The sequence below is a fragment of the Amphiura filiformis genome, chromosome 3 (genome assembly GCF_039555335.1).
Source record: "Amphiura filiformis chromosome 3, Afil_fr2py, whole genome shotgun sequence".
NCBI lineage: Eukaryota > Metazoa > Echinodermata > Ophiuroidea > Amphilepidida > Amphiuridae > Amphiura > Amphiura filiformis.
The window spans coordinates 44,976,391-45,002,474 of record NC_092630.1 but is presented as its reverse complement, the minus strand read 5'-3'; the positions used below and the strand labels follow the sequence as shown (position 1 = coordinate 45,002,474).

The following is a 26,084-nucleotide window of genomic DNA, read 5'->3' as shown; positions in this document are numbered from 1 at the left end:
GAAACTATCTTTCAGCATCTGCAGGAGATTTAGAGCTGGAATATGTAATACACTGTCGAATCGGAAAGATGCGTCAAATTACCAACCAAATCACCGCTTCGAAGTGGCAGACAGTCAGAAAAGATGCCTGGATTGTACCAAACTTTCACTTCTTCGGGATAATTCTAGATACACCAGAGGCATATATGTGACCTAACTCTGTTAGTAAAGGACCTGTCGTGGCTATCGGTACAAGGGCACCAAAGACAGCTTCGTTGAGGTCAAAGGTCTGTGAAATACATATCCATGTTCGATGAAATCAAAACTCAACCAGCGGTTGACGACCGGTTCCGTCAGGTTGGAGCCGGTTTCTATTGTTCTAAACAATGGAAAGTTCAAAAACATTGTTTCTTCTTCAGGTCGCTACAATATGTTACATGAAACGAGAGCTCATACATGTAGTGTACGATTTATGCAACATTTTGTGATTTTAACACAAAGTGCACATTACTTCTGTTTAGCAGCTGTACTAATTAAGTTTGCATTACATAGCGTAGATACATTGTTCAATCGTTGCAACATACGAGCGTACATAAACCTGACATATGTTATCCACATGTGGCTGGCAGCTTGGCACTAGCTTTTAGGTTCTACAAAACCAACGACGTATATTGGACGTAATTTCAAGAGTTTTTCAACTAGCTTCAGGATGGCTTGTACCGGTGGACCATGTATTGAACTTCCAACTGGCCAGAAAATGCCTATGCTAGGACTAGGGACTAGGACTAAGAAGGCAAGTGATAGCTCACTATGTTCAGAGGGGACCGAGAGAAATGAATTTTCATATTACTGTAAGTGGTGGTGCAATAATTATGTGTACTCCAGGAGTAAATTACAAGAAACAAACATATTTTGGCAAGCCTCAGAGTAGGAACAAGCAGGCCATTGGCAAACAATTTTTGGCAAATGCTTTTCCCGCGATATTACAATAATTAAAAAGGAAAAACAGTAGAAATACTTTAAAATATGCAAAATTTCATGCACACTGTGATCGCATCACTTGATATTAGAATAATTATCAGGTTATCAGCAGCTGGTCTAGTCTGTTTAGAATAATCATAATTGTTCCGTGCTTTTTCAATGTTCAATTATTTACATGTAATTTTATGTTTCAGCCACTTACTTATATAGTATACTTACTGTTAAATTTGGGTTCCTAAAATCTGGCATGTGTAAAGGGCGGGCAATGATGTTTGGTGGCGTTTCAAAAGAGGGGCGGTACGCGGTATTTGGCTGCCCATTTTGAGAATTTACCCCTTACACATAATTATTGCACAACCCCACAACAGACTTAAAGTAAAACATGAACCTAAAACATTTATTGTAACGCAGTAGCTACGTGCTCTCATGATTATAATGTCATATGATCACATCACAGTACTTTCAATCACATCCCAATATATTACCCCCCCCCCCGGGTAATTTACCCTTCATACTCAGTATAGCATTGTGACTTGCAATTGTTGTTGGGTTTTCTTTTTGTAATTTGCACATGAAGTATACAACACGAAACGCTAGCTAGCGCTATAGAATATGCTCATTGTATAAAATAATTCATAATACGTAGCATTCCCTTCTTATTCTCATTCTTCTTGTTCAGTGAGTGTTGCTTGAAATGCATGAAGATAAATCGCGCTACAATAAATGATCTGCGCAAGCTGTGGAATACATGGCGCAAGCTGTGGACTAAATTATTGTGAACGTATTGAAACACTTTATCCCCAATGCATGATTCTTGATTTATATAATCAGTGGCGAACCCAACATTTTTATAGGTGGTGGGGGCTTACTTCAAAGTGAATTTGGGGAGGACAAAATCACCCAATTTTGCGCAAAAAGTGGAAATTTTCATACTGATTTTTCTTTGTTTGTTTTGTTCTAATGGGGACATGGGTGCAAAAGTTCTTACTGGGCATTCCCCTCATGATGCTCCCCTCTCCCCCGTGGCACTGCCACTGTATCACTGTATTACAAACACACTTGATCTAGATTTGCGCTTCTTTGTGTACATATACAGGGTGTCTCAATAAAAATAGGCCCTGTGGATTGGGGGACTTAACTTGAAATGTCGGCAGTAAAATTATAACTTTTTAAAAGATCATAAACCAGGACGTTTCTTCTTTAAAATGGTGCACAAAACATCAATATCCGTTCACGCGTCAATGAGATAATTGGGTTTTTACAAATAGACCAATTTTTGGACCGTTTCAATGGGACAATACACATTAAACACTAATGTGCTGCGTTGTAGTTTATAATGGACAAAAAGAAATGAAGTTGTTGCTGAATACGAGTTTAAAAATTAACCAATCAATAATTAATCTCTCAAAGAATGTTTCTCACACCTTTCTGTTTGGGTTAACAATAATTATGTGAAAATATATCTTCTAAAAATATTGTTCAAACATTTCTCAAGCAACAATAGGGCCAAGCGGTCATTTAGGTTCCATAGTATGCATTTCCAGAAAAGAGTTCTTTCCCAAGAATGAACCTCACTAATGGCGTTTTGTGGCCCAAAAAACGCTAGTTGATGCGCGACTAGTGATTTTCAAACCAGTTTTGCAAACCAGTTGAGGAAACACGCTTTGCGAAATAGCGGGTCAATAAACGACTACTACAGCCTGTCTCAAAAAAAATTGTGCAAGTGAAAAGCGCCCTCTGTGGCAATTAGAAAATACCATTGTGACATAATGCTTACATCAACGTCAAGGGCATAGTCTTAGCTCTCAAATGCCGTTTAGTCTGTTCAATTTGCTTGTTTTAATCTCGAGATATGCTTACTTAACAACGAAAGGGTAAAATCACAATTGTGCCACTTTTACAAAGGAAGCAGATGTTGTTACTTATTTATGAGAATAGTGTTTTCTTTGCGTGTATTTTTGTTTAATTGCATTGGTTATGTTTGAGGAGCATGTGAGGCCCACGGATTGGTACTTGTGCTATATCGGTGGGTCTCTCATGCTTCTTACACAGGCGTTTCCATCCTTTGGATGGAGATGGTTGTGTTTTTACTGTTTTTGCCCATATTGTTTTGTACTGTACAGCTGGCCTGCCTTTTTATGCAGTTTTTATTTTTATCTATTTAATTTTTAAGTTAAATTCATATTTTGTATATTGATAAGTTTTTATAAATGCTGTATTATGTATTTCGGCGCCTAGAGGCCGCTTCGTGTGCAATAGTGCGCTCTTAATAAATGTCTTATTATTATTATTATTATTATTATTACATGTAAATCAATGATAGCATCAAGTTTATCAAGAGTTCCTTCGTGAAATCAAAAGAATGCATCAATTAGGCTACACAACAATACAATTGTTTTTAATGTTTTATCATGATAAAGGTATAATGATTTTCTTTTTCCACTTACGACAAATTAAACGATAAATAAATATTTCACATTCTGCTGTAAAATTAAATACATGTGAATGTCAATCGTAAATACTGTTCTTTTTGTCATTCAAGACATGAACAAAGACAAACAAATATTACACACTTATAGGTTAATGAACTTTGACATGTTCATGAAATTCGACAAATTAATGAAATTAGACAAAATAATGCACGCGTGCTGGTGTTGATACGTCTAATGCACGAGCCCCGAAGGGGGAAGTGCATTAAAAACATCAACATCAGCTATCATTGATTTACATGTACAGTCATATTCCCTAGTAAAAGTGGCACAATTGTGATTTTACCCTTTCGTTCTTAACTAAACATATCTCGAGATTAAAAGAGCAAATTGAACAGAACAAACGGTATTTGAGAGCTAAGACTGTGCCCTTGACGTTGATGTAAGCATCATGTCACTACGGTATTTTCTAATCGCCAAAGAGGGCGCTTTTCACTTGCACAATTTTTTTTGAGACAGGCTGTATGTAAAGCTTTGTAAACGCATCAACTAGCGAGTCGCAATTCTCGCGATTCATTCTCTGAAAAAAGACCTTTTTCCTGGTCACGCATGTGAACATTATGAAACTTAACTGATCCCATGGCCCTGTTGTTGCTTGATAAATAAATGAACTATATTTTTAGAAGGTATATTTTCATTATTTGTAACCCAAAGAGAAAGGAGAAAACATTCTTTGAGAGATTGATTGATTGGTTGGTTGATGTTTTCAACTCGTACCCAGCAAGACTGAGAGTGTACTTCATTATGTGTATTGCCCCATTGGAACGGTCCAGAAATAGGTCTATTTGTACAATCCCAATTATCTCAGTGACGTCTGAACGGATTTTGATGGTTTGTACACCATCTTAAAGACAAAACGTCAAAGTTCTTGAAACTACCAAAAAGGTTTTTATTTTATTGCCGACATTTTAAGTTACGTCCCCTATATAATCCACATGGCCTATTTTTATTGAGACACCCTGTACACGCATGTTCGAGTATATGGGCACTTCTTTGTGTGTTCAGGTAAAAAGAGGACATCGGCAGAATAAATACAGTTTGGCCTGAGACTAGTAAACCAACCACAAAGGTTTGAAACAGGGCGCAAATACCACTGAACATAATGAAACACCTCTTAGATATACTGATATAGTTGAATCTGAAGTTGTTGAATGACAAAAAAGGAATACTAAACAAATATCACCGCTCTATGCAAAGTAAAGAGCAGCTAAGACCTTTGTGATCAAAGTACGTGTATGTTCTTCTTCAAAAATACCAAAAATAGCTAAATGGATTCCAAACCTAGATATGCCAGTTGGTAATTTAACACCAATGACACTAATTTAAATGAAGTTAATTTAAAACTAAGTTAAAAAACCTTTAAAACTAAAAATAATGAAAATACAAGCTTTAAACTAAGTTAAAATTAAGATAACTAAAGTTAAAATTATAATCTTCCAGGCATAAAATTTCAATAAAAATGGACAGGTAGATTTTGACGTTAGAAGATGACTTGCAATATTGCTTGCAATCTTTTGTATGTTTTTACATTTCATGTTTGTGTCAGTTACAGTGTTACCGTAATCTAAAAATAAATTTTTCTTCCTAACAGGAATATGCATTTCCATGCCAACGAACGTTAATATTATATATTGTACCAAATATTGTTTATGTTTGGTTTTTGGGTTTTTTTTTTTTTTTGGTTTTTAACTTCTGAGCAACTTGTAATCAATATCTATATATTAAATCTAACTTGCTTCATTTTAATTCAGTCAAAACCTGGCCAAGTCAAAAATGCAGTAATGGCGGCCATTGACGCAGGTTATCGGCACATCGATGGGGCTTTTGCATATCAAAATGAACACGAGGTTGGCGATGCTATTCGAACTAAAATCAATGACGGGACAATCACACGTGAAGATATTTTCTACACAAGCAAGGTATGAGTTTATTATTATTATTTTTAATTTTGTTATATTGTATCTCACACTTTTGCTGGCAGTCGGTTAGTCACGACGTAATAAATCTAAAGTTTGTGCAGTACGGGTTACTTTCACAAATTTATGTATACAATATATAGACGGAGATAAAACTGAACAAAAAATGGTCATGTCCCGAAAACAACTTATAGCGCTTTATCAAACGTTTCTATACAGAGTCCATTTTCAATAAACATTTTCAAAATATTCAATTTGAGTTAAAGGGAAACGCTTTTTGGAGGAAAATAATCCCACCAAAAATGTTAAGTAATCTTTTTCTACAAATGCATATCATAGTCAGCAAAATAATGATGGCTTAGATTCACGAGTTAGATTTAGTTGCAATTATCCCAGTACATAGACCATGTTTTTTATCAGAGTACAACAATATTACTCAACAATCACCTTCTATTGCCTTTGCCTCGGGTTTTTGCATAGATTCTCGTTACAGTATTAATATATCGGGGAATATATAAATAAAAATAATCCTGCTACAGGCATTGATGTTAACCTGAAACAATGCTTGTAGCTGCATCATTCAGTACAATCTTACTAAAAATGTTACACTACTACTGCCAAATCAACATAAGACTATTATTTACTATGCATATATTTTGACTGCTGTGACGGTGTATTTATATCTTTATAAGCTATGGAACATACATCACCATCCAGATGATGTTGAGAAAGCGTGCCGTAGTGCTCTTGACGTGATGCAGCTGGAATATTTTGATCTCTACCAACTGCATTGGCCATTCGCGTTCAAGGTAATTTACTAAGAATTCAATTAATCATCTGTAAAGGCCTTGAAAATAAATTTAATCCTCAGTGTGTCTCCCTGTATGATTTTAAATATGCGAGTTTAGAGCTTCATGTTAATAATACATAAATTGAATTGTGTTTCGTTATAAGATTTCACATTAACAGTTGCAATGTTAGTAAATAATTTGCATATATTATTGTGGCTGAAAGCTAATAATTGAGAACGGTATCCCTTACGAAAATGGCACGCAGTTTTTGAACGCATGCAGCATGCAAGCAGCACGCGTGCCGCACCGCATGCGAGACAAAATCATGAAAAAAAAAAATCAAAAATAATGGTTAACAGTGTATACTACCCTTACAATTAGTCTTACATAACCTGGCTATCCATTTCACAATGAACCAAAATTGCCTAGCTTAATTTTATACAAGTCGCTTATCTAACTTAACCTACCTGATTTTGAACCTGGGACCTTCTGCATGGGAGTCTGATGCTTTACCATTTGAGCTATTGGGGTATACAGATTTGATTAAGTGTTTTAAGTTAATATAAGCAATATTTTGATGACTAAACCGGCCAAAGTGCATCATTTTATGAATATTGATCAAATTTACTGTGAATATTGATAACATTCACTATAAAAATATTGAATTTTGTTTTGATTTTTTGCAGTGCCAATTAACTGTTGATTCATGAATGGCATACCAACATTGGCCCAATATTGCAATGCCAACTATCGAAAAGAAATGACATTCCAACATTGGGCCAATGATGCAATGCCTACTATTGAAACAGGAATTGAATTCCAACATTGGTCCAATGTTGCAATATCAACTTCGAAACAGGAATGACATTCCAACATCGGCCTAATGTTGCAATGCCAACTATTGAAACAGGAATGGCATTCCAACATTGACCCAGTGTTTCAATGCCAACTATCAAAACAGGAATGGCAATCCAACATTGGCCCAAAGTTGAAATGCCAACTATCGAAACAAGAATTTGCTTGAAAAAAATGCTTGCCCCCTCCCCTGTTGGCCTGCCAAAATTGTTTGCCCCCCCCCCCTCCCCTCTTGGTGTGCCAAAAAATCTTGGTCTGAAGGTTAAATACTTAGAAAATTTTGGTCCGAAGGCTAACTTATTTATATTCATTATAAACATTTAAATATTTTCACTTCTAGATCATTGCCAAATTGTGACTTGATGTCAGTTGTGTAAAGGTGAATTAGTCATTGAAAATCCTGCATGCATGCAGCATTTTACCTTTACTGCTTCTGGAAACCCTGTATGCGTGCAGCATTCTAACTTTGTGATCTGGAAATCCTGCATGCGTGCAGCAATATACGTGCTGCATGCAAGATGCGTGCAATTTGCATGCAGTCCTACAGTCCGCACACAAGTGTAGTCTGCACATAATTTGCGTACAGATTGGTAGTCTGCACGCAGGTTCTGCAAGCAAATTGTGTGCGCGGTGGATATTTGTGTGCGGTGCCTGCATGCACACAGCTGGTTCGCACACATGAACACGCAACCAGCATGCCTTGCTTGCATGCTGCACACATCTGCACGTGTGCTGCACACTGCCGCACGTGTGCTGCATGCTGTCGCACACATTTTTCATTGCTTGCATTTTCGTAAGGGATAACAATAATATTAATATGTCAATATTAAACCAAATAAGAACAGAATGAGAACAGAATATACAAGAAACAATTAAATACGAGTATCAATTGTTGTAAAAGAAAAACATACAACAAGAAACATCTCAGATTCCGAACAAGTGATTTTGACATAATCAATAATAAGAGTTTACTAGTACTCATTTCAAATTTAAATCACGAATAATAGTCCATCGCTTTAATAAAAAATTCCCTTTAAAAGGGAAAGCCAGCTTCAATGCAGAAGAGGCCTTGTAATTAGTTTGGGTGGTGGCATTTTTAGGATCACTCTTTTTTATGATCCATCATGTTTCATGACAGTCCACCAAACCATCAATATGATGAGAACATGCACACAGAAACAGCAAACCAAACATTAACTCCTATAACTTCCTGTCAACTCTTTAATTAATTACTCCAAATTGTCTTTTTGTCGTTTTTGCCTTTTAGGCTACCCTTAGCTCATTATTAATATAAAGAAATACACTGCAGTTTTTAGTTAATTAATTGGCTAAAACGGCCATCCTACTTGCCTTATACATGCACATTAATTTTATATTAATTCGCAATTTATACTTAATATAGCACATTATAAAATGTATAAAGACTGATGATATTGTTCAATAGGCCTACAGGTATATAAATTATACCCATATCAAAAATAGGTCCTGAAATTGCATCGAATTTTTCCTGTTGAAAAGACAAAACTGATGTTTAAGATATCAATTATTTCATAAATGACATTTTGAGTCATTTTTATCCATAAAACGATACAGGATATAGGATATTTTTACTTTGACTTTTATGTCCATAAAGGTTTTAATCATGTTATCAATACACTCACATCTCATGCTGTGCTGATCTCCAGGAGGTCTGCAAATGTAAATCTAAGAACGCCTGATAACAAGGATACTATAATTTTCTTTAGTTGATATGCTGTGGAAACTATTATAGGCCTGGCATATAACTTTTAATGTCATATTTCCTTCAAACCATAACTTTTGAAATTCTCACTCGTTTTCATTCGTTGAAACGGCAAAACATACTTTCTTTTTCTTACAAATCGAATAACAGGTCTTACATATATTTTCACCATAAAAGGTTCCGCAAAGTAATTCAAACCAATACTAGTACCCCGTAATCTCTTTAGCAAACAAAGACGATCTCCGAATTAGATAGCCAGCTCTTAGCTGGCGAAAACTAATAGTTTCCTAGTCTTAATATATTACATATTAATCATGCTGCTGATTAGAGACTGATCTCATGGCATGCATTTTAAACACGATTCTTGCACCAATATGAATTATTGAATTGCACCTTTATATTTGCTTGTCAGTTTGCGCATTAATTTTTAAGAACATAAGTTAACATAATCATTATTCCTTTTCCAACAACTTTGAAACAAGGCATTTAGTAAATTACGTGTACATCTTTCATTGTACAGAGTGGAGATGTGTTTTGGCCGGTAGGAGATGATGGTAAATTAATCTTCGAGGATATTGACTATGTAGATACGTGGAAGGTAAGATGTGACCCAACATAGATAGTAGACCGTGGTATTTGCCATGGGACCGACGGTATTCTGTCATCTGGAGTACAGCACAGGCCCGGATTAACATCACATGTAAACAGTGTTGTTACGTCTCAGATGGTACGGTATCGCGGGAGTATACTCAGTCATTAAATTATGTGATGGAGGTCACTTACACTGTCATGCTCACTTATTTTTGGAGGGAAACACACTGTACTCGTAGTAAACATTAGCTAACATTATTGAACAAAAATGTAATAGGTACTGTACTTGAAATATTTCAGTGAAATCGTGAACTAGAATATTATAGTGTTGATGTCTCAGCATATATTATTCACTGCTTACTGGAATATGCATGCGATACCTCCTTGCTATACACCACAATCACATTCAAATTCATATCTTATCAGAGTGTAGCTATAGTCGGTATAGATTCAGACTTTACGAGGGGCGGTCAATAAGTTCGTAGAACTAGGTACTTGAAAGAGTACTAGCCAAATTCTTTCTATCTCTCGCTTGAGCATGGTCACTACATACCTTAATGTACCCGCCGTAATTTTTCTTGAAACCTTCTATGTCAACAAAATGGAAGTCTTCCGATAGCTCCTTGAGCCACTCTTCAGTGAAGGCTCATCAGCATTGATCACCAGCAAACCTGATATTATGAAGGTAGGACTTAAAATTCTAAAATAGGTTTCACTAACTGGAGGCCATGTCTGAACCACAATATGGTTAATTTAATTAACTGACCCCTCTGTCGTGAATGGCAGCTTGACAAACTAAAAATAGCGTACAAGACACAATCCGAGAATAGCCACATTCCTACCATCAACCTTCTTCACATGATGACCTGGCTCAATTTTGCTATCAAAATTGTATTATATATGCCTATGATTGTACTTTCATTTGGCAAATGATCTGTCATCAAGACTATACCTGGAACTCAGAAACAGCGACGAAGACCTTGCACTACGGTGAACGAGTAATGATCTTCTTAGGGGTGTCAGATCCAGGTGCTTCCACTAAATTCACTCATAATTTCAGTGATTAATGTATGCCTTATCACCTTTAGCCACATATAGATTAAAAATTTACGTTGAGTGCCCCCCGGCATCATACAGCTAGGTTGTATCAAAATGATTGTTCTCCATCCGGGTTTTCTTTTGTTTTGTTCTGTTTAGAGTTTTTTGTATGCTTTTAAAAACACGCCTGCTTCTTGCATTCCACTTAAAATGACCAGCAGACTTTCTACTTTACATTTAAGGTTGGTAATTTCAAGTGGATATTATTATGCGCATGTGAATGAAACAAGGATGTATCTGCATAGGACTTTGGATGCTTTGTTCGCACATTTATTTAGCAGTGGCGTAGATTTCTTTTTGACATTGGGGGGGATGGTGTTGAAAAATATTCTTGAAGAAATATTGAATCCAGCACCTTTTGGCGACAGAATAAGTTGATGTTACAAATGCGCGCGAAGCGCACTGAAAAATTTTGCTTTTTGAAGCTAAACTGATGAAATATGGTGCAAAAGTGGACTAAATGCGCGCGAAGCGCGCGAAAATTTGCACTTTTGGGGCTAAAATGGGCAAATATGAGATAAATTTGGTCAGAAACCTATATTCAGGCGTCAACATTGGGGGATGATTGTATGGAGCATCCCCTGGCAAAATATTGGGGGATATATCCCCCATCCCCCAGGATCTACGCCTATGTTATTTAGTCAAGATTGGTGGTGGAATACAGCTAGTGGAATATTTGACTATTACTATGGACGGGTAGTAATATGTAGATTATGACATATTTTAGTTATGATTATAGTAGATAAATAATTGGAACACAAAACAAACAAACAATTTTCATGGCAATGTATGTTGACTTTTCTCTAGGAGCTCCAGAATTAGGGAAGTGGGCATTATTCATACAGTTGATATCAATTAGTGCACATGGGAGATAGAGATTATCTAAGTTATATTTCTATTCATAGTCAATAGTTTATTCTTGGTATTACTACACATACTAATATCAAAGCCATTAAATAATACATTTCATTTTGAAAACATGATTTTTGTTAATGTTTTCTAAAATAAGGAAATTGGAAGAGACACGTGACAGCTCTAAATATTTGCATGGATAATAGATATCTTAGAAATCAATCGATTTCAAAAGTCTAGTGACGTGACTGCAATAACTTATAAACAATAAGGGTAAAATCATATAGACTGTGATATATTTTATTTTAGTGACATGAGTAGTAGATGTAATGTGCCTGCAAATAGAGTTGAGTTATTGCCAACACTGCCCGATCTCCATTGTGCCTGGAACACTGTGTGTTGACGTTAACTCAATTAATCTAGTCGTTTTATTTTACTAACCGCTCTGACCTCGAGGATGTTTGAATTTTATTGCATTTTTCTTTGACTTTGGGGTCAATTATGATTGTCATTTCAAATATGGTAGCGCATAAACATGTATAACCCAGTCCTATTGTCGGTTTGCAAGCTTGGTTGTTATCAATACACATCAATGAAAGCCTCTTCAATATCTTCATATATGAGACTGAAAAGGTCACACAAAGTGGGGCTCTGGGGTGAACTTTTAAAAATGAATGTACAATTTTTTTAGTATTTCATATATTTCTTAAAAATATGCAGTTCTGATGCCTTCCGCTAGGAATGCGACGAACACCATTCGAACCTAATACCTATAGATTAATATCTTCACCAGTGTACCCCTGTGGCTCAATTGGCAGAGCGTCGTGCTAGTAATCATGGAATACAACGGTCGCCGGTTCGATTCCAGCTAGATGCACTGGTTTTTTTTACGTTAATGTGCTGTTCTGGGTAAAGATTAAACTGTGTTTATCCTATCAACCCAGAGAACTAAGTATATAAGTAAGTTGTGTACGGTCAGAAGATGTAATTCAAGTTTGGGGATCCCGCAAGCAATGTTTCAACTAAAGGACCATCGCACTCATCAGCCATACCAGCAACATTCTCTCGATGATCATTATCGCCTCAAAGCAAAACCGGACCAAGAGCTGCTTACAGGAAAGGCCGAAGAACCAGAGACATATGTCTTCAGATACTGATGGAGAAGATATTTGGAGTATGTGATGAAGTCTTCGTCATTTTCATCGATTATTCAAAGGCGTTTGATTCAGTCAGCCACGTTAAACTGTTTATTGTAATGAAAGAAATTGGCTTCTCAGTACATCCTGTGTTTCTGCTATTAATGATCAGGTGGAATGGTGAAAATACAGCTGAGTTTAGTATGGCCATAGGTGTGAGATCTGGATAAGAATGCTAAACATCAGTTGGAAAAAAAAAGGAGCATCCTTGAAGAACTTGGTGTGAAGAGACAGCTGCTTGGAGAGTTGGTGACAACAAAGTTAACCCACTTTGGTCACATCCTTGGAGGAATGGCAGTGCATTGACACTCCAGATTATGGGAGGAAAAGTTTAAGGGAAAGGGAAGCGAGGACGACAGAAGAAACAATGGTTTATCAACATCAAAGAATGGACAGGAATGAACCTATTGCAAGCCAAGCTTCTAGCTCAGAACAGAACAGCTTGGAAGAAGGGCATAAGGCGATGCAGCCAGGTGGTAGCCAATCGTCAGTAGTGACGGCGGCCGAAGAAGAAGAAGAAAATTATAGGAAATTGAAATAGACACTTAACAGCTGACTCTCTGAGTGCATATCTTTGTGTAACCAGAAAGGATTACTTTACATTATACGCAATATACAATTAATACATTTAACCTTTGTAAATAATTTTTCCAGGAGAAACATGGAGACATAAGATTATTATTGTGATTAGGTCAACCAAAAGTAATTAAATGACTATGTCCATACATCGTCACGTCATCGATAGTGTCTATGGTCAAGTTTAGGATGGCTTACCATACAATTATGATTGCCGGTGGAATAAGTTATTCATGAATATCCACAAGATAAATTTCTAATTTATAACACACCAAATAAACAGAATTTAATTAAATTTATTGAAAAAGTGGCTTTTCTTAAGACAACCAGAACAATTACAAATTACAATTTTTCAATTGAACTCATAAATCTGAACTCATAAAAATGTATCAGTAATAATACCAAACTTCTAAAAGCCCTATACTCTCTATGTTATGTCATCATGCCGACTATCCCCATACTGGTCTCAGTTAAAGGTTTACCCTAGATTGCGAGTAGCACAAACTGAATTCAATAATAGAGTGACACAAAATGTTGCTTTAACTACCTACAATGCTGGCCATAAGTGTTGGGACGGTTTGATAGGGTAATGTAAATAAGCCCCCCCACTCCCCCAATCAATGTTGAATTCGACTTTTTTGGTCACACGAGCCTTGTGGCACCCAACATTGATTTGTGGGGAAGGGGGAGGGTTGGGGTGTTAGGAAAGTGTTTAGGCTTGACACCAAAGAAACCTCCCCTTTATCACGTTAATAATAACGGAAATAAGGTCATACTATAGTGTACGTTTTCCATAAGTGTCCCAACACATTTTGGCCATGGTTGTATTTGAAAAGTTGAAAAAAAATCATCTAATTTCAGTTTTTTGCTTATAACTCAAAAAGTAAATATGATATTGACACCAAATTTGGAGCAGTTAGAGATCTTATCATGTGGCTTTACCAAAAAAATTTTGGATGGCTACATTTGAAATTTAGGGACTGGTCACTTAAAATGTCTTAAAACGATATTTTGGCCCTGTCTAAGTTCACTATTCGTCACTTTAACTGTCAAAAACTTGGGTTTTAAAATGGAAAATTATTGTTTCCACCAATTAAAATGTTACATTACAGCTATAGAAGAAAATAAAAGTTATCACAACATCTCGTGATCAAAAAACAAATAAAGGAATCGAACCCATGCACACTTGTTTTCCCAATTTACCGCAGTCTACCACAAATGAAGCAACAAAATACAGAAAAAAAAAGAAGGACGGACATTGGCAAAAATTAATAGAACGACGAATATGATATGATGAAGGATATTGTAAAATAATAACAAAAAAGAAAAGAAAAAGATATATAAATAAATTCAGGAGCTCGAACCCGTGTCCACTGTGCCTGTGGCAGATGCCGTATCCATTGCACCACAGAGCTGTATTACTTTAACAGGCTTAAACTGTAATATAATGCTATTCAAGATGCATGTATATAAATATACGCTCCAAATAAAACATACAACAAGAAACATCTCAGATTCCGAACAAGTGATTTTGACATAATCAATAATAAGAGTTTACTAGTACTCATTTCAAATTTAAATCACGAATAATAGTCCATCGCTTTAATAAAAAATTCCCTTTAAAAGGGAAAGCCAGCTTCAATGCAGAAGAGGCCTTGTAATTAGTTTGGGTGGTGGCATTTTTAGGATCACTCTTTTTTATGATCCATCATGTTTCATGACAGTCCACCAAACCATCAATATGATGAGAACATGCACACAGAAACAGCAAACCAAACATTAACTCCTATAACTTCCTGTCAACTCTTTAATTAATTACTCCAAATTGTCTTTTTGTCGTTTTTGCCTTTTAGGCTACCCTTAGCTCATTATTAATATAAAGAAATACACTGCAGTTTTTAGTTAATTGGCTAAAAACGGCCATCCTACTTGCCTTATACATGCACATTAATTTTATATTAATTCGCAATTTATACTTAATATAGCACATTATAAAATGTATAAAGACTGATGATATTGTTCAATAGGCCTACAGGTATATAAATTATACCCATATCAAAAATAGGTCCTGAAATTGCATCGAATTTTTCCTGTTGAAAAGACAAAACTGATGTTTAAGATATCAATTATTTCATAAATGACATTTTGAGTCATTTTATCCATAAAACGATACAGGATATAGGATATTTTTACTTTGACTTTTATGTCCATAAAGGTTTTAATCATGTTATCAATACACTCACATCTCATGCTGTGCTGATCTCCAGGAGGTCTGCAAATGTAAATCTAAGAACGCCTGATAACAAGGATACTATAATTTTCTTTAGTTGATATGCTGTGGAAACTATTATAGGCCTGGCATATAACTTTTAATGTCATATTTCCTTCAAACCATAACTTTTGAAATTCTCACTCGTTTTCATTCGTTGAAACGGCAAAACATACTTTCTTTTTCTTACAAATCGAATAACAGGTCTTACATATATTTTCACCATAAAAGGTTCCGCAAAGTAATTCAAACCAATACTAGTACCCCGTAATCTCTTTAGCAAACAAAGACGATCTCCGAATTAGATAGCCAGCTCTTAGCTGGCGAAAACTAATAGTTTCCTAGTCTTAATATATTACATATTAATCATGCTGCTGATTAGAGACTGATCTCATGGCATGCATTTTAAACACGATTCTTGCACCAATATGAATTATTGAATTGCACCTTTATATTTGCTTGTCAGTTTGCGCATTAATTTTAAGAACATAAGTTAACATAATCATTATTCCTTTTCCAACAACTTTGAAACAGGGCATTTGGTATGTGGCGTGTACATCTTTCATTGTACAGAGTGGAGATGTGTTTTGGCCGGTAGGAGATGATGGTAAATTAATCTTCGAGGATATTGACTATGTAGATACGTCATGTACGTGGAAGGTAAGATGTGACCCAACATAGATAGTAGACCGTGGTATTTGCCATGGGACCGACGGTATTCTGTCATCTGGAGTACAGCACAGGCCCGGATTAACATCACATGTAAACAGTGTTGTTACGTCTCAGATGGTACGGTATCGCGGGAGTATACTCAGTCATTAAATTATGTGATGGAGGTCACTTACACTGTCATGCTCACTTATTTTTGGAGGGAAACACACTGTACTCGTAGTAAACATTAGCTAACATTATTGAACAAAAATGTAATAGGTACTGTGCTTGAAATATTTCAGTGAAATCGTGAACTAGAATATTATAGTGTTGATGTCTCAGCATATATTATTCACTGCTTACTGGAATATGCATGCGATACCTCCTTGCTATACACCACAATCACATTCAAATTCATATCTTATCAGAGTGTAGCTATAGTCGGTATAGATTCAGACTTTACGAGGGGCGGTCAATAAGTTCGTAGAACTAGGTACTTGAAAGAGTACTAGCCAAATTCTTTCTATCTCTCGCTTGAGCATGGTCACTACATACCTTAATGTACCCGCCGTAATTTTTCTTGAAACCTTCTATGTCAACAAAATGGAAGTCTTCCGATAGCTCCTTGAGCCACTCTTCAGTGAAGGCTCATCAGCATTGATCACCAGCAAACCTGATATTATGAAGGTAGGACTTAAAATTCTAAAATAGGTTTCACTAACTGGAGGCCATGTCTGAACCACAATATGGTTAATTTAATTAACTGACCCCTCTGTCGTGAATGGCAGCTTGACAAACTAAAAATAGCGTACAAGACACAATCCGAGAATAGCCACATTCCTACCATCAACCTTCTTCACATTTGATGACCTGGCTCAATTTTGCTATCAAAATTGTATTATATATGCCTATGATTGTACTTTCATTTGGCAAATGATCTGTCATCAAGACTATACCTGGAACTCAGAAACAGCGACGAAGACCTTGCACTACGGTGAACGAGTAATGATCTTCTTAGGGGTGTCAGATCCAGGTGCTTCCACTAAATTCACTCATAATTTCAGTGATTAATGTATGCCTTATCACCTTTAGCCACATATAGATTAAAAAATTACGTTGAGTGCCCCCCCCCCCCCCGGCATCATACAGCTAGGTTGTATCAAAATGATTGTTCTCCATCCGGGTTTTCTTTTGTTTTGTTCTGTTTAGAGTTTTTGTATGCTTTTAAAAACACGCCTGCTTCTTGCATTCCACTTAAAATGACCAGCAGACTTTCTACTTTACATTTAAGGTTGGTAATTTCAAGTGGATATTATTATGCGCATGTGAATGAAACAAGGATGTATCTGCATAGGACTTTGGATGCTTTGTTCGCACATTTATTTAGCAGTGGCGTAGATTTCTTTTTGACATTGGGGGGGATGGTGTTGAAAAATATTCTTGAAGAAATATTGAATCCAGCACCTTTTGGCGACAGAATAAGTTGATGTTACAAATGCGCGCGAAGCGCACGAAAAATTTTGCTTTTTTGAAGCTAAACTGATGAAATATGGTGCAAAAGTGGACTAAATGCGCGCGAAGCGCGCGAAAATTTGCACTTTTGGGGCTAAAATGGGCAAATATGAGATAAATTTGGTCAGAAACCTATATTCAGGCGTCAACATTGGGGGGATGATTGTATGGAGCATCCCCCCTGGCAAAATATTGGGGGGGATATATCCCCCCCCATCCCCCCCGGGATCTACGCCTATGTTATTTAGTCAAGATTGGTGGTGGAATACAGCTAGTGGAATATTTGACTATTACTATGGACGGGTAGTAATATGTAGATTATGACATATTTTAGTTATGATTATAGTAGATAAATAATTGGAACACAAAACAAACAAACAATTTTCATGGCAATGTATGTTGACTTTTCTCTAGGAGCTCCAGAATTAGGGAAGTGGGCATTATTCATACAGTTGATATCAATTAGTGCACATGGGAGATAGAGATTATCTAAGTTATATTTCTATTCATAGTCAATAGTTTATTCTTGGTATTACTACACATACTAATATCAAAGCCATTAAATAATACATTTCATTTTGAAAACATGATTTTTGTTAATGTTTTCTAAAATAAGGAAATTGGAAGAGACACGTGACAGCTCTAAATATTTGCATGGATAATAGATATCTTAGAAATCAATCGATTTCAAAAGTCTAGTGACGTGACTGCAATAACTTATAAACAATAAGGGTAAAATCATATAGACTGTGATATATTTTATTTTAGTGACATGAGTAGTAGATGTAATGTGCCTGCAAATAGAGTTGAGTTATTGCCAACACTGCCCGATCTCCATTGTGCCTGGAACACTGTGTGTTGACGTTAACTCAATTAATCTAGTCGTTTTATTTTACTAACCGCTCTGACCTCGAGGATGTTTGAATTTTATTGCATTTTTCTTTGACTTTGGGGTCAATTATGATTGTCATTTCAAATATGGTAGCGCATAAACATGTATAACCCAGTCCTATTGTCGGTTTGCAAGCTTGGTTGTTATCAATACACATCAATGAAAGCCTCTTCAATATCTTCATATATGAGACTGAAAAGGTCACACAAAGTGGGGCTCTGGGGTGAACTTTTAAAATGAATGTACAATTTTTTAGTATTTCATATATTTCTTAAAATATGCAGTTCTGATGCCTTCCGCTAGGAATGCGACGAACACCATTCGAACCTAATACCTATAGATTAATATCTTCACCAGTGTACCCCTGTGGCTCAATTGGCAGAGCGTCGTGCTAGTAATCATGGAGATACAACGGTCGCCGGTTCGGTTCCAGCTAAAAAAATGCACTGGTTTTTTTTACGTTAATGTGCTGTTCTGGGTAAAGATTAAACTGTGTTTATCCTATCAACCCAGAGAACTAAGTATATAAGTAAGTTGTGTACGGTCAGAAGATGTAATTCAAGTTTGGGGATCCCGCAAGCAATGTTTCAACTAAAGGACCATCGCACTCATCAGCCATACCAGCAACATTCTCTCGATGATCATTATCGCCTCAAAGCAAAACCGGACCAAGAGCTGCTTACAGGAAAGGCCGAAGAACCAGAGACATATGTCTTCAGATACTGATGGAGAAGATATTTGGAGTATGTGATGAAGTCTTCGTCATTTTCATCGATTATTCAAAGGCGTTTGATTCAGTCAGCCACGTTAAACTGTTTATTGTAATGAAAGAAATTGGCTTCTCAGTACATCCTGTGTTTCTGCTATTAATGATCAGGTGGAATGGTGAAAATACAGCTGAGTTTAGTATGGCCATAGGTGTGAGATCTGGATAAGAATGCTAAACATCAGTTGGAAGGAAAAAAGGAGCATCCTTGAAGAACTTGGTGTGAAGAGACAGCTGCTTGGAGAGTTGGTGACAACAAAGTTAACCCACTTTGGTCACATCCTTGGAGGAATGGCAGTGCATTGACACTCCAGATTATGGGAGGAAAAGTTTAAGGGAAAGGGAAGCGAGGACGACAGAAGAAACAATGGTTTATCAACATCAAAGAATGGACAGGAATGAACCTATTGCAAGCCAAGCTTCTAGCTCAGAACAGAACAGCTTGGAAGAAGGGCATAAGGCGATGCAGCCAGGTGGTAGCCAATCGTCAGTAGTGACGGCGGCCGAAGAAGAAGAAGAAAATTATAGGAAATTGAAATAGACACTTAACAGCTGACTCTCTGAGTGCATATCTTTGTGTAACCAGAAAGGATTACTTTACATTATACGCAATATACAATTAATACATTTAACCTTTGTAAATAATCTTTTTCCAGGAGAAACATGGAGACATAAGATTATTATTGTGATTAGGTCAACCAAAAGTAATTAAATGACTATGTCCATACATCGTCACGTCATCGATAGTGTCTATGGTCAAGTTTAGGATGGCTTACCATACAATTATGATTGCCGGTGGAATAAGTTATTCATGAATATCCACAAGATAAATTTCTAATTTATAACACACCAAATAAACAGAATTTAATTAAATTTATTGAAAAAGTGGCTTTTCTTAAGACAACCAGAACAATTACAAATTACAATTTTTCAATTGAACTCATAAATCTGAACTCATAAAAATGTATCAGTAATAATACCAAACTTCTAAAAGCCCTATACTCTCTATGTTATGTCATCATGCCGACTATCCCCATACTGGTCTCAGTTAAAGGTTTACCCTAGATTGCGAGTAGCACAAACTGAATTCAATAATAGAGTGACACAAAATGTTGCTTTAACTACCTACAATGCTGGCCATAAGTGTTGGGACGGTTTGATAGGGTAATGTAAATAAGCCCCCCACTCCCCCGATCAATGTTGAATTCGACTTTTTTGGTCACACGAGCCTTGTGGCACCCAACATTGATTTGTGGGGAATGGGGAGGGTTGGGGTGTTAGGAAAGTGTTTAGGCTTGACACCAAAGAAACCTCCCTTTATCACGTTAATAATAACGGAAATAAGGTCATACTATAGTGTACGTTTTCCATAAGTGTCCCAACACATTTTGGCCATGGTTGTATTTGAAAAGTTGAAAAAAATCATCTAATTTCAGTTTTTGCTTATAACTCAAAAAGTAAATATGATATTGTCTCCAAATTTGGAGCAGTTAGAGATCTTATCATGTGGCTTTACCAAAAAATTTTGGATGGCTACATTTGAAATTTAGGGACTGGTCACTTAAAATGTCTTAAAACGATATTTTGGCCCTGTCTAAGTTCACTATTCGTCACTTTAACTGTCAAAAACTTGGGTTTTAAAATGGAAAATTATTGTTTCCACCAATTAAAATGTTACATTACAGCTATAGAAGAAAATAAAAGTTATCACAACATCTCGTGATCAAAAAAACAAATAAAGGAATCGAACCCATGCACACTTGTTTTCCCAATTTACCGCAGTCTACCACAAATGAAGCAACAAAATACAGAAAAAAAGAAGGACGGACATTGGCAAAAATTAATAGAACGACGAATATGATATGATGAAGGATATTGTAAAATAATAATAAAAAAGAAAAGAAAAAGATATATAAATAAATTCAGGAGCTCGAACCCGTGTCCACTGTGCCTGTGGCAGATGCCGTATCCATTGCACCACAGAGCTGTATTACTTTAACAGGCTTAAACTGTAATATAATGCTATTCAAGATGCATGTATATAAATATACGCTCTACGGACGATAAACAGTCAAACAAATCACACTTTTACGGCATTTGTTTCATTAACTGAATATTTATCATATAGCAGGTGTTGGCTGACATTTGTGCTCCACATATATTTCAGTTTTGGGCCGGGGTAAAATAATTTTGGGACAAAAACGAACGATATACACGTTTGTAAAAAGAAAAAGAAAGTAATATTATATTAAAATTCTTTACTCTTTAAAGACGTGTATACCGTCCGATTTTGTCCCGTAGTCATTTATCCCGGACAAAAACTGAATATATGTGGAGCACAATGTCAGCCAACACCTGCTATATGATAAATATTCAGTTAATGAAACAAATGCCGTAAAAATGTATTTTTTGGACTGTATATCGTGTAGCGTATATTTATATACATGCATGTTGAATAGCATTATATTATATTTTAAGCCTGTTGAAGTTACACAGCTCTGTGGCGCAATGGATACGGCATCTGCCACAGGCGCAGTGGACACGGGTTCGAGCCCCTGAATTTATTTAGATTTCTTTTTCTTTTCTTTTTTGTTATTATTTTACAATATCCTTCATCATATTATATTCGTCGTTCTATTAATTTTGCCAATGTCCGTCCTTCTTTTTTTTCTGTATGTCTACCTATATTTTACTTTCTATACTTACTATAAGTTTCTTTGAAAGCGCTTTAATAAATTTCAGTCATAAAATGTAATTTAAGCCTACTCCTGCCGACTATGATTATATTTACACGATATACTCGTTGCAAATACCACATACGTTTTTGATGCAAACGATGAAAATGATTAAAGTTTTGTTTTTTTTCTTCTAAAAATTAGCTTTTTTTTAATTTTAAGTATTTTTTTCCCAAAATCACTCTTTTAAAAGACTTCAATCAATTCCTGTCAACAAATATCATGTATTTCTGGTGATTAAATCACTACTCTTTCAAAATAAAACGTCATTTTACGCAAAATACGTAGTTGGCATAGGCTAATAATGTTCAGAACGCACTGTAAAATACATGATATTGCGTATAAAACGTGACCGTATCCCTAAATCACATGAGGAAAATGCAATAATTTTTATATAAGTGAAAAGATAAATAGTTTCTCCGTTTTCATGTAAAATTTGATGAAAATCCAAGCTATGGTTGAGGAGATATGGGCCAAAACACACATTTTAAAATTAGATTTTTTGTACCTTAGAGACAATGCTGGCCATAAGTGTTGGGACGGTTTGATAGGGTAATGTAAATAAGCCCCCCACTCCCCCGATCAATGTTGAATTCGACTTTTTTGGTCACACGAGCCTTGTGGCACCCAACATTGATTTGTGGGGAAGGGGGAGGGTTGGGGTGTTAGGAAAGTGTTTAGGCTTGACACCAAAGAAACCTCCCCTTTATCACGTTAATAATAACGGAAATAAGGTCATACTATAGTGTACGTTTTCCATAAGTGTCCCAACACATTTTGGCCATGGTTGTAGATTATAACAAACATTAAACGATTAATTTAGAAAGTCAACATTATGTTTTGTGGTTAATTTCGATAGTATGCTTGACAGCCATCATTATATTATTGTGTTGTATACGTCGTTAAGTAGCAAATACAAACTGAATTAATGAAATATACTTTTGACTCTATAGCGGATTTGCTTAAACATTGGAGAAGGATGCTAATATTTATTAATTAGATATAATTAAAGAATTAAACACGTAACTACCGTTGAATTTGTTGCTAAGGCTTACTCATTTTGTGAAGCTTCATACAAAGTTGCAGTTACTTTTAAAAAATAAAATACATTTTAACTATTATAGAATTACTGGATTACCGTCGCTTGTAACTCAATTTCTATACTATTCTGATATGGAATGAAAATAAGCCTGTAAGGAACTCCGGAATCGGGTTAACATTATCATAGGGCACGAGTCAGCAATCAAATATCGTGGGGCATGTTTTATACGTAATTAATACGACTTCAACCTAGTTCTATATGTTTCACTTTAATATTAGCACACACCAAAGCCATTTAATGATGTTTTTAGTTTTCCTAGGATGTTTGCCTTTTTGGAATCAGGAGAGTCACCATCAGATTCAACATAATAGACATGACTATGCTAGACCGAATGAATTGTTGCGCGTACATCTTTCAACAATCAATGGCTTGCCTAAACGATGTAATGATTTAATTTAATTGAGTACTATTGATTATTTAGAAAATAAACGAGAGAAAATTATATTTTTACTATCCTCTATCGTGTCATAGAGGATTGACATATCTATTTTGAGTAGTGGATGTTGGCCCAGCCGGTATCCAATATGATTTTAAAAAACGAAATTGCTTTTTCTTTTCCACTTTTCCAAAAAATATTGAACTGAACCATGGTTGTTATATCAACTATCATCTAGCTATTTCATAGCTCATTTGATATAATAATAATTTTAATTATATCGTGTTAATGACTACTGAAAAGTAGTGAAAGCAACTCTTTAAGCTAAAAGTTTGAAATGCGCAAGTAAAGATACATGATATCAATGTCTATTTTAATTATAATCATTTTATTTCCTAACAGGCAATGGAAACCCTCGTTAGTAAAGGTTTGTGCAAGGCAATTGGTTTAGCCAATTTTCCTATCGACTTTATGAAACGCATCTTGAGCATCAACAGAGTGCCCGTATCTAACTTGCAGGTAGGTTGTCAATGTTTTATGTGGTCATAATATGTAACGGTTGATTTCATTGCAGAAACACGAGGCAGTTAACTTGCGCGTGGTAATATTGTTTAAATCCATCGATGTAGAACAAAAATTATCTGTAATATTTCTTTATGATTGCAATAATGTAATACACGATGCATATGGTGTATTATATTTGTTTAGGTAGAAGCCCACCCATACCTCCCTCAACATGAATTGGTGGATTTCTGTAAGAAAAAAGGAATTATCGTCACTGCATATAGTCCTCTAGGCTCACCTGATAGACCAGGGTAAGTGACTTGTGCTACAATGAGTGGGGCAGGGCCGTAGCAAGCGGGGCGGCCGGGGATGCCATGGCCGCCCCACTTTTTGAGAAATTTGTTATGTTTTTCTTTATATCTTTATTTCAATTTGGGCATATATTTGTAATTTGGCCGCCCCACATTTGTGATGGCCGCCCCACATTTTTCAACCTTGCTACGGCCCTGGAGTGGGGGCACTCCCTGACAAAAAAATGAAAGAAAAAGTGCCCTCTGACAAAAAAAAAAAAGAGAAAATCAGGAGGGCAAAGGAAATAGTGTAAAATACAAAATTTGTCCGCGCTACGCGTGCACATTGTAACAATAAAGCCCTTTTTTTTTAGCCGGATAATGGGCGAAAATAGTGTAAAATACCATTTTTTTTCGAAGACATACAGTCTCTATGTATTGTATGATGCAACTGCAATTTTTTTCGTCTGTGCCCCAAAAATTTTATTTTGCCCCCCCCCCCCCTGACCAAGAAAGCTGGCTACGCCCCTGCTGCAGAGAGTGATCCTTGATTGGGAAAGAGTATTCATAAAAAGGTAATAAGATATTTACTGAATTGCAAATTTTGTCATACAGTCCCGGCTCTTTATTATACCTTACATACGACTGATTTTCTTCTTTCAGACGAACGAAAGATGACCCAGTGTTAATGGAGGATCCAGTTGTCAAAGCAATAGCAGAAAGCAAAGGAAAGAGTCCCGCTCAAATTCTAATCAGGTTCAATCTTCAACGTGGCCATAGGGCCTGCACTTTGGCTCGACATTTGAAAGGGGTGTGAATTCGTTTTTGGATACCCCCCTATTATAAGTAGGTAATACCCGAACACATTCCCTATATGTATATACATGTACCACATGTAGTAAATCTGTCTGCTTTATCTGTATTGTGCCTTTCTTAAGCAAATAGTTAAACACGATTTCATCAAACATTATAACAATAGCTCTTTTACAGTGTGCAATCATCCCGGGCAATAATTGGGCAATAATAGAGGATGTGCGTGAAATTTTTGATTAGCTCCATACAAAGGATTTGAACCGGTGTCCTTCACCGTAATCATGGCGCAATGCAGTGTATTCAATCAAACGTTGTCGTCAACCTATTTGATCCTATAGTGCATTTGTTATGTGTGTGAGACGAGCTGTCGCGGTAGATTGCAATAGCTTGTAATCATGCTTTTGTTGAATGAATTTGAGTACTCCGCCATATTTACGGTATGAACGTCATAATCTATGAGCGTGTTTATAGTGAGCCAGATTATGCGGTATTTATGCGTGGCAGTCTATATTTGTTTATGTTTTACTAACCATTGCAAATCTAGACTACGCGGTAGTTTAGCTAAATAACGGAAAGATTGTCTCACTATAAACACGCTCTAGGTGATTATTTGCATTGGATGTCTTGAATACGCTGGCGAAGTTGTGTAATAATCGGATTAATGCTATAAAAGTAGGTGAATACAAGTTTTGAATATATCGCGTTGCAAAGCCCCATTCAGTGATCCCAGCGAAAGTGGAAAAAAAAATCAAATTGTTACTTTTATAAATTTTTTTAATGAAAAAATGGCAAAAAACCCAAGAAAACGGCAGTATCGACGAAGTTGAAGCCCCATTCAAATAGGCCTACATGTAGCTAATTTATATATACTGTCAGTATATAAATTAAATCAGTTCAATTCACGCCGAGTGTCCTTGACAGGTTTGACTCTGCTTCAGCGGTCATGAAAGAATTCAAAAGATAACCTTTGCCCCAACAATCCCAAGCAATTGTCTGAAACTGCTCTTCGGATGATGATAGTCATATAATGATCAAAAGATTATTACTGACTATATCATTGTACAAAATCTGAATTTTGATGATTTTTACGATCGTCCAGATGAAAAAAT

The 26,084-nt window shown here is 36.0% G+C and overlaps 1 protein-coding gene across 1 annotated transcript; it reads left to right on the top strand.

The window, feature by feature from the left end:
* The first annotated feature begins 583 nt into the window (after nt 1-583).
* Nucleotides 584-24,979, top strand: LOC140147277 (aldo-keto reductase family 1 member A1-like). The gene is made up of 7 exons (XM_072169056.1): nt 584-772; nt 5,201-5,368; nt 6,058-6,174; nt 9,273-9,350; nt 23,771-23,891; nt 24,081-24,183; nt 24,826-24,979. The coding sequence occupies exons 1-7, from the start codon at nt 689-691 to the stop codon at nt 24,977-24,979; spliced, it is 825 nt and encodes a 274-aa protein (XP_072025157.1). The 5' UTR covers nt 584-688.
* The last annotated feature ends 1,105 nt before the right edge of the window (nt 24,980-26,084 follow it).

Coding starts and splice junctions, on each gene's coding strand:
- LOC140147277 (XM_072169056.1), top strand. CDS start 689: ATGGCTTGTACCGGTGGACCATGTATTGAACTTCCAACTGGCCAGAAA. Junction 773..5,200: donor TAGGGACTAGGACTAAGAAG/GCAAGTGATAGC, acceptor ATTTTAATTCAG/TCAAAACCTGGCCAAGTCAA. Junction 9,351..23,770: donor ACTATGTAGATACGTGGAAG/GTAAGATGTGAC, acceptor ATTTCCTAACAG/GCAATGGAAACCCTCGTTAG.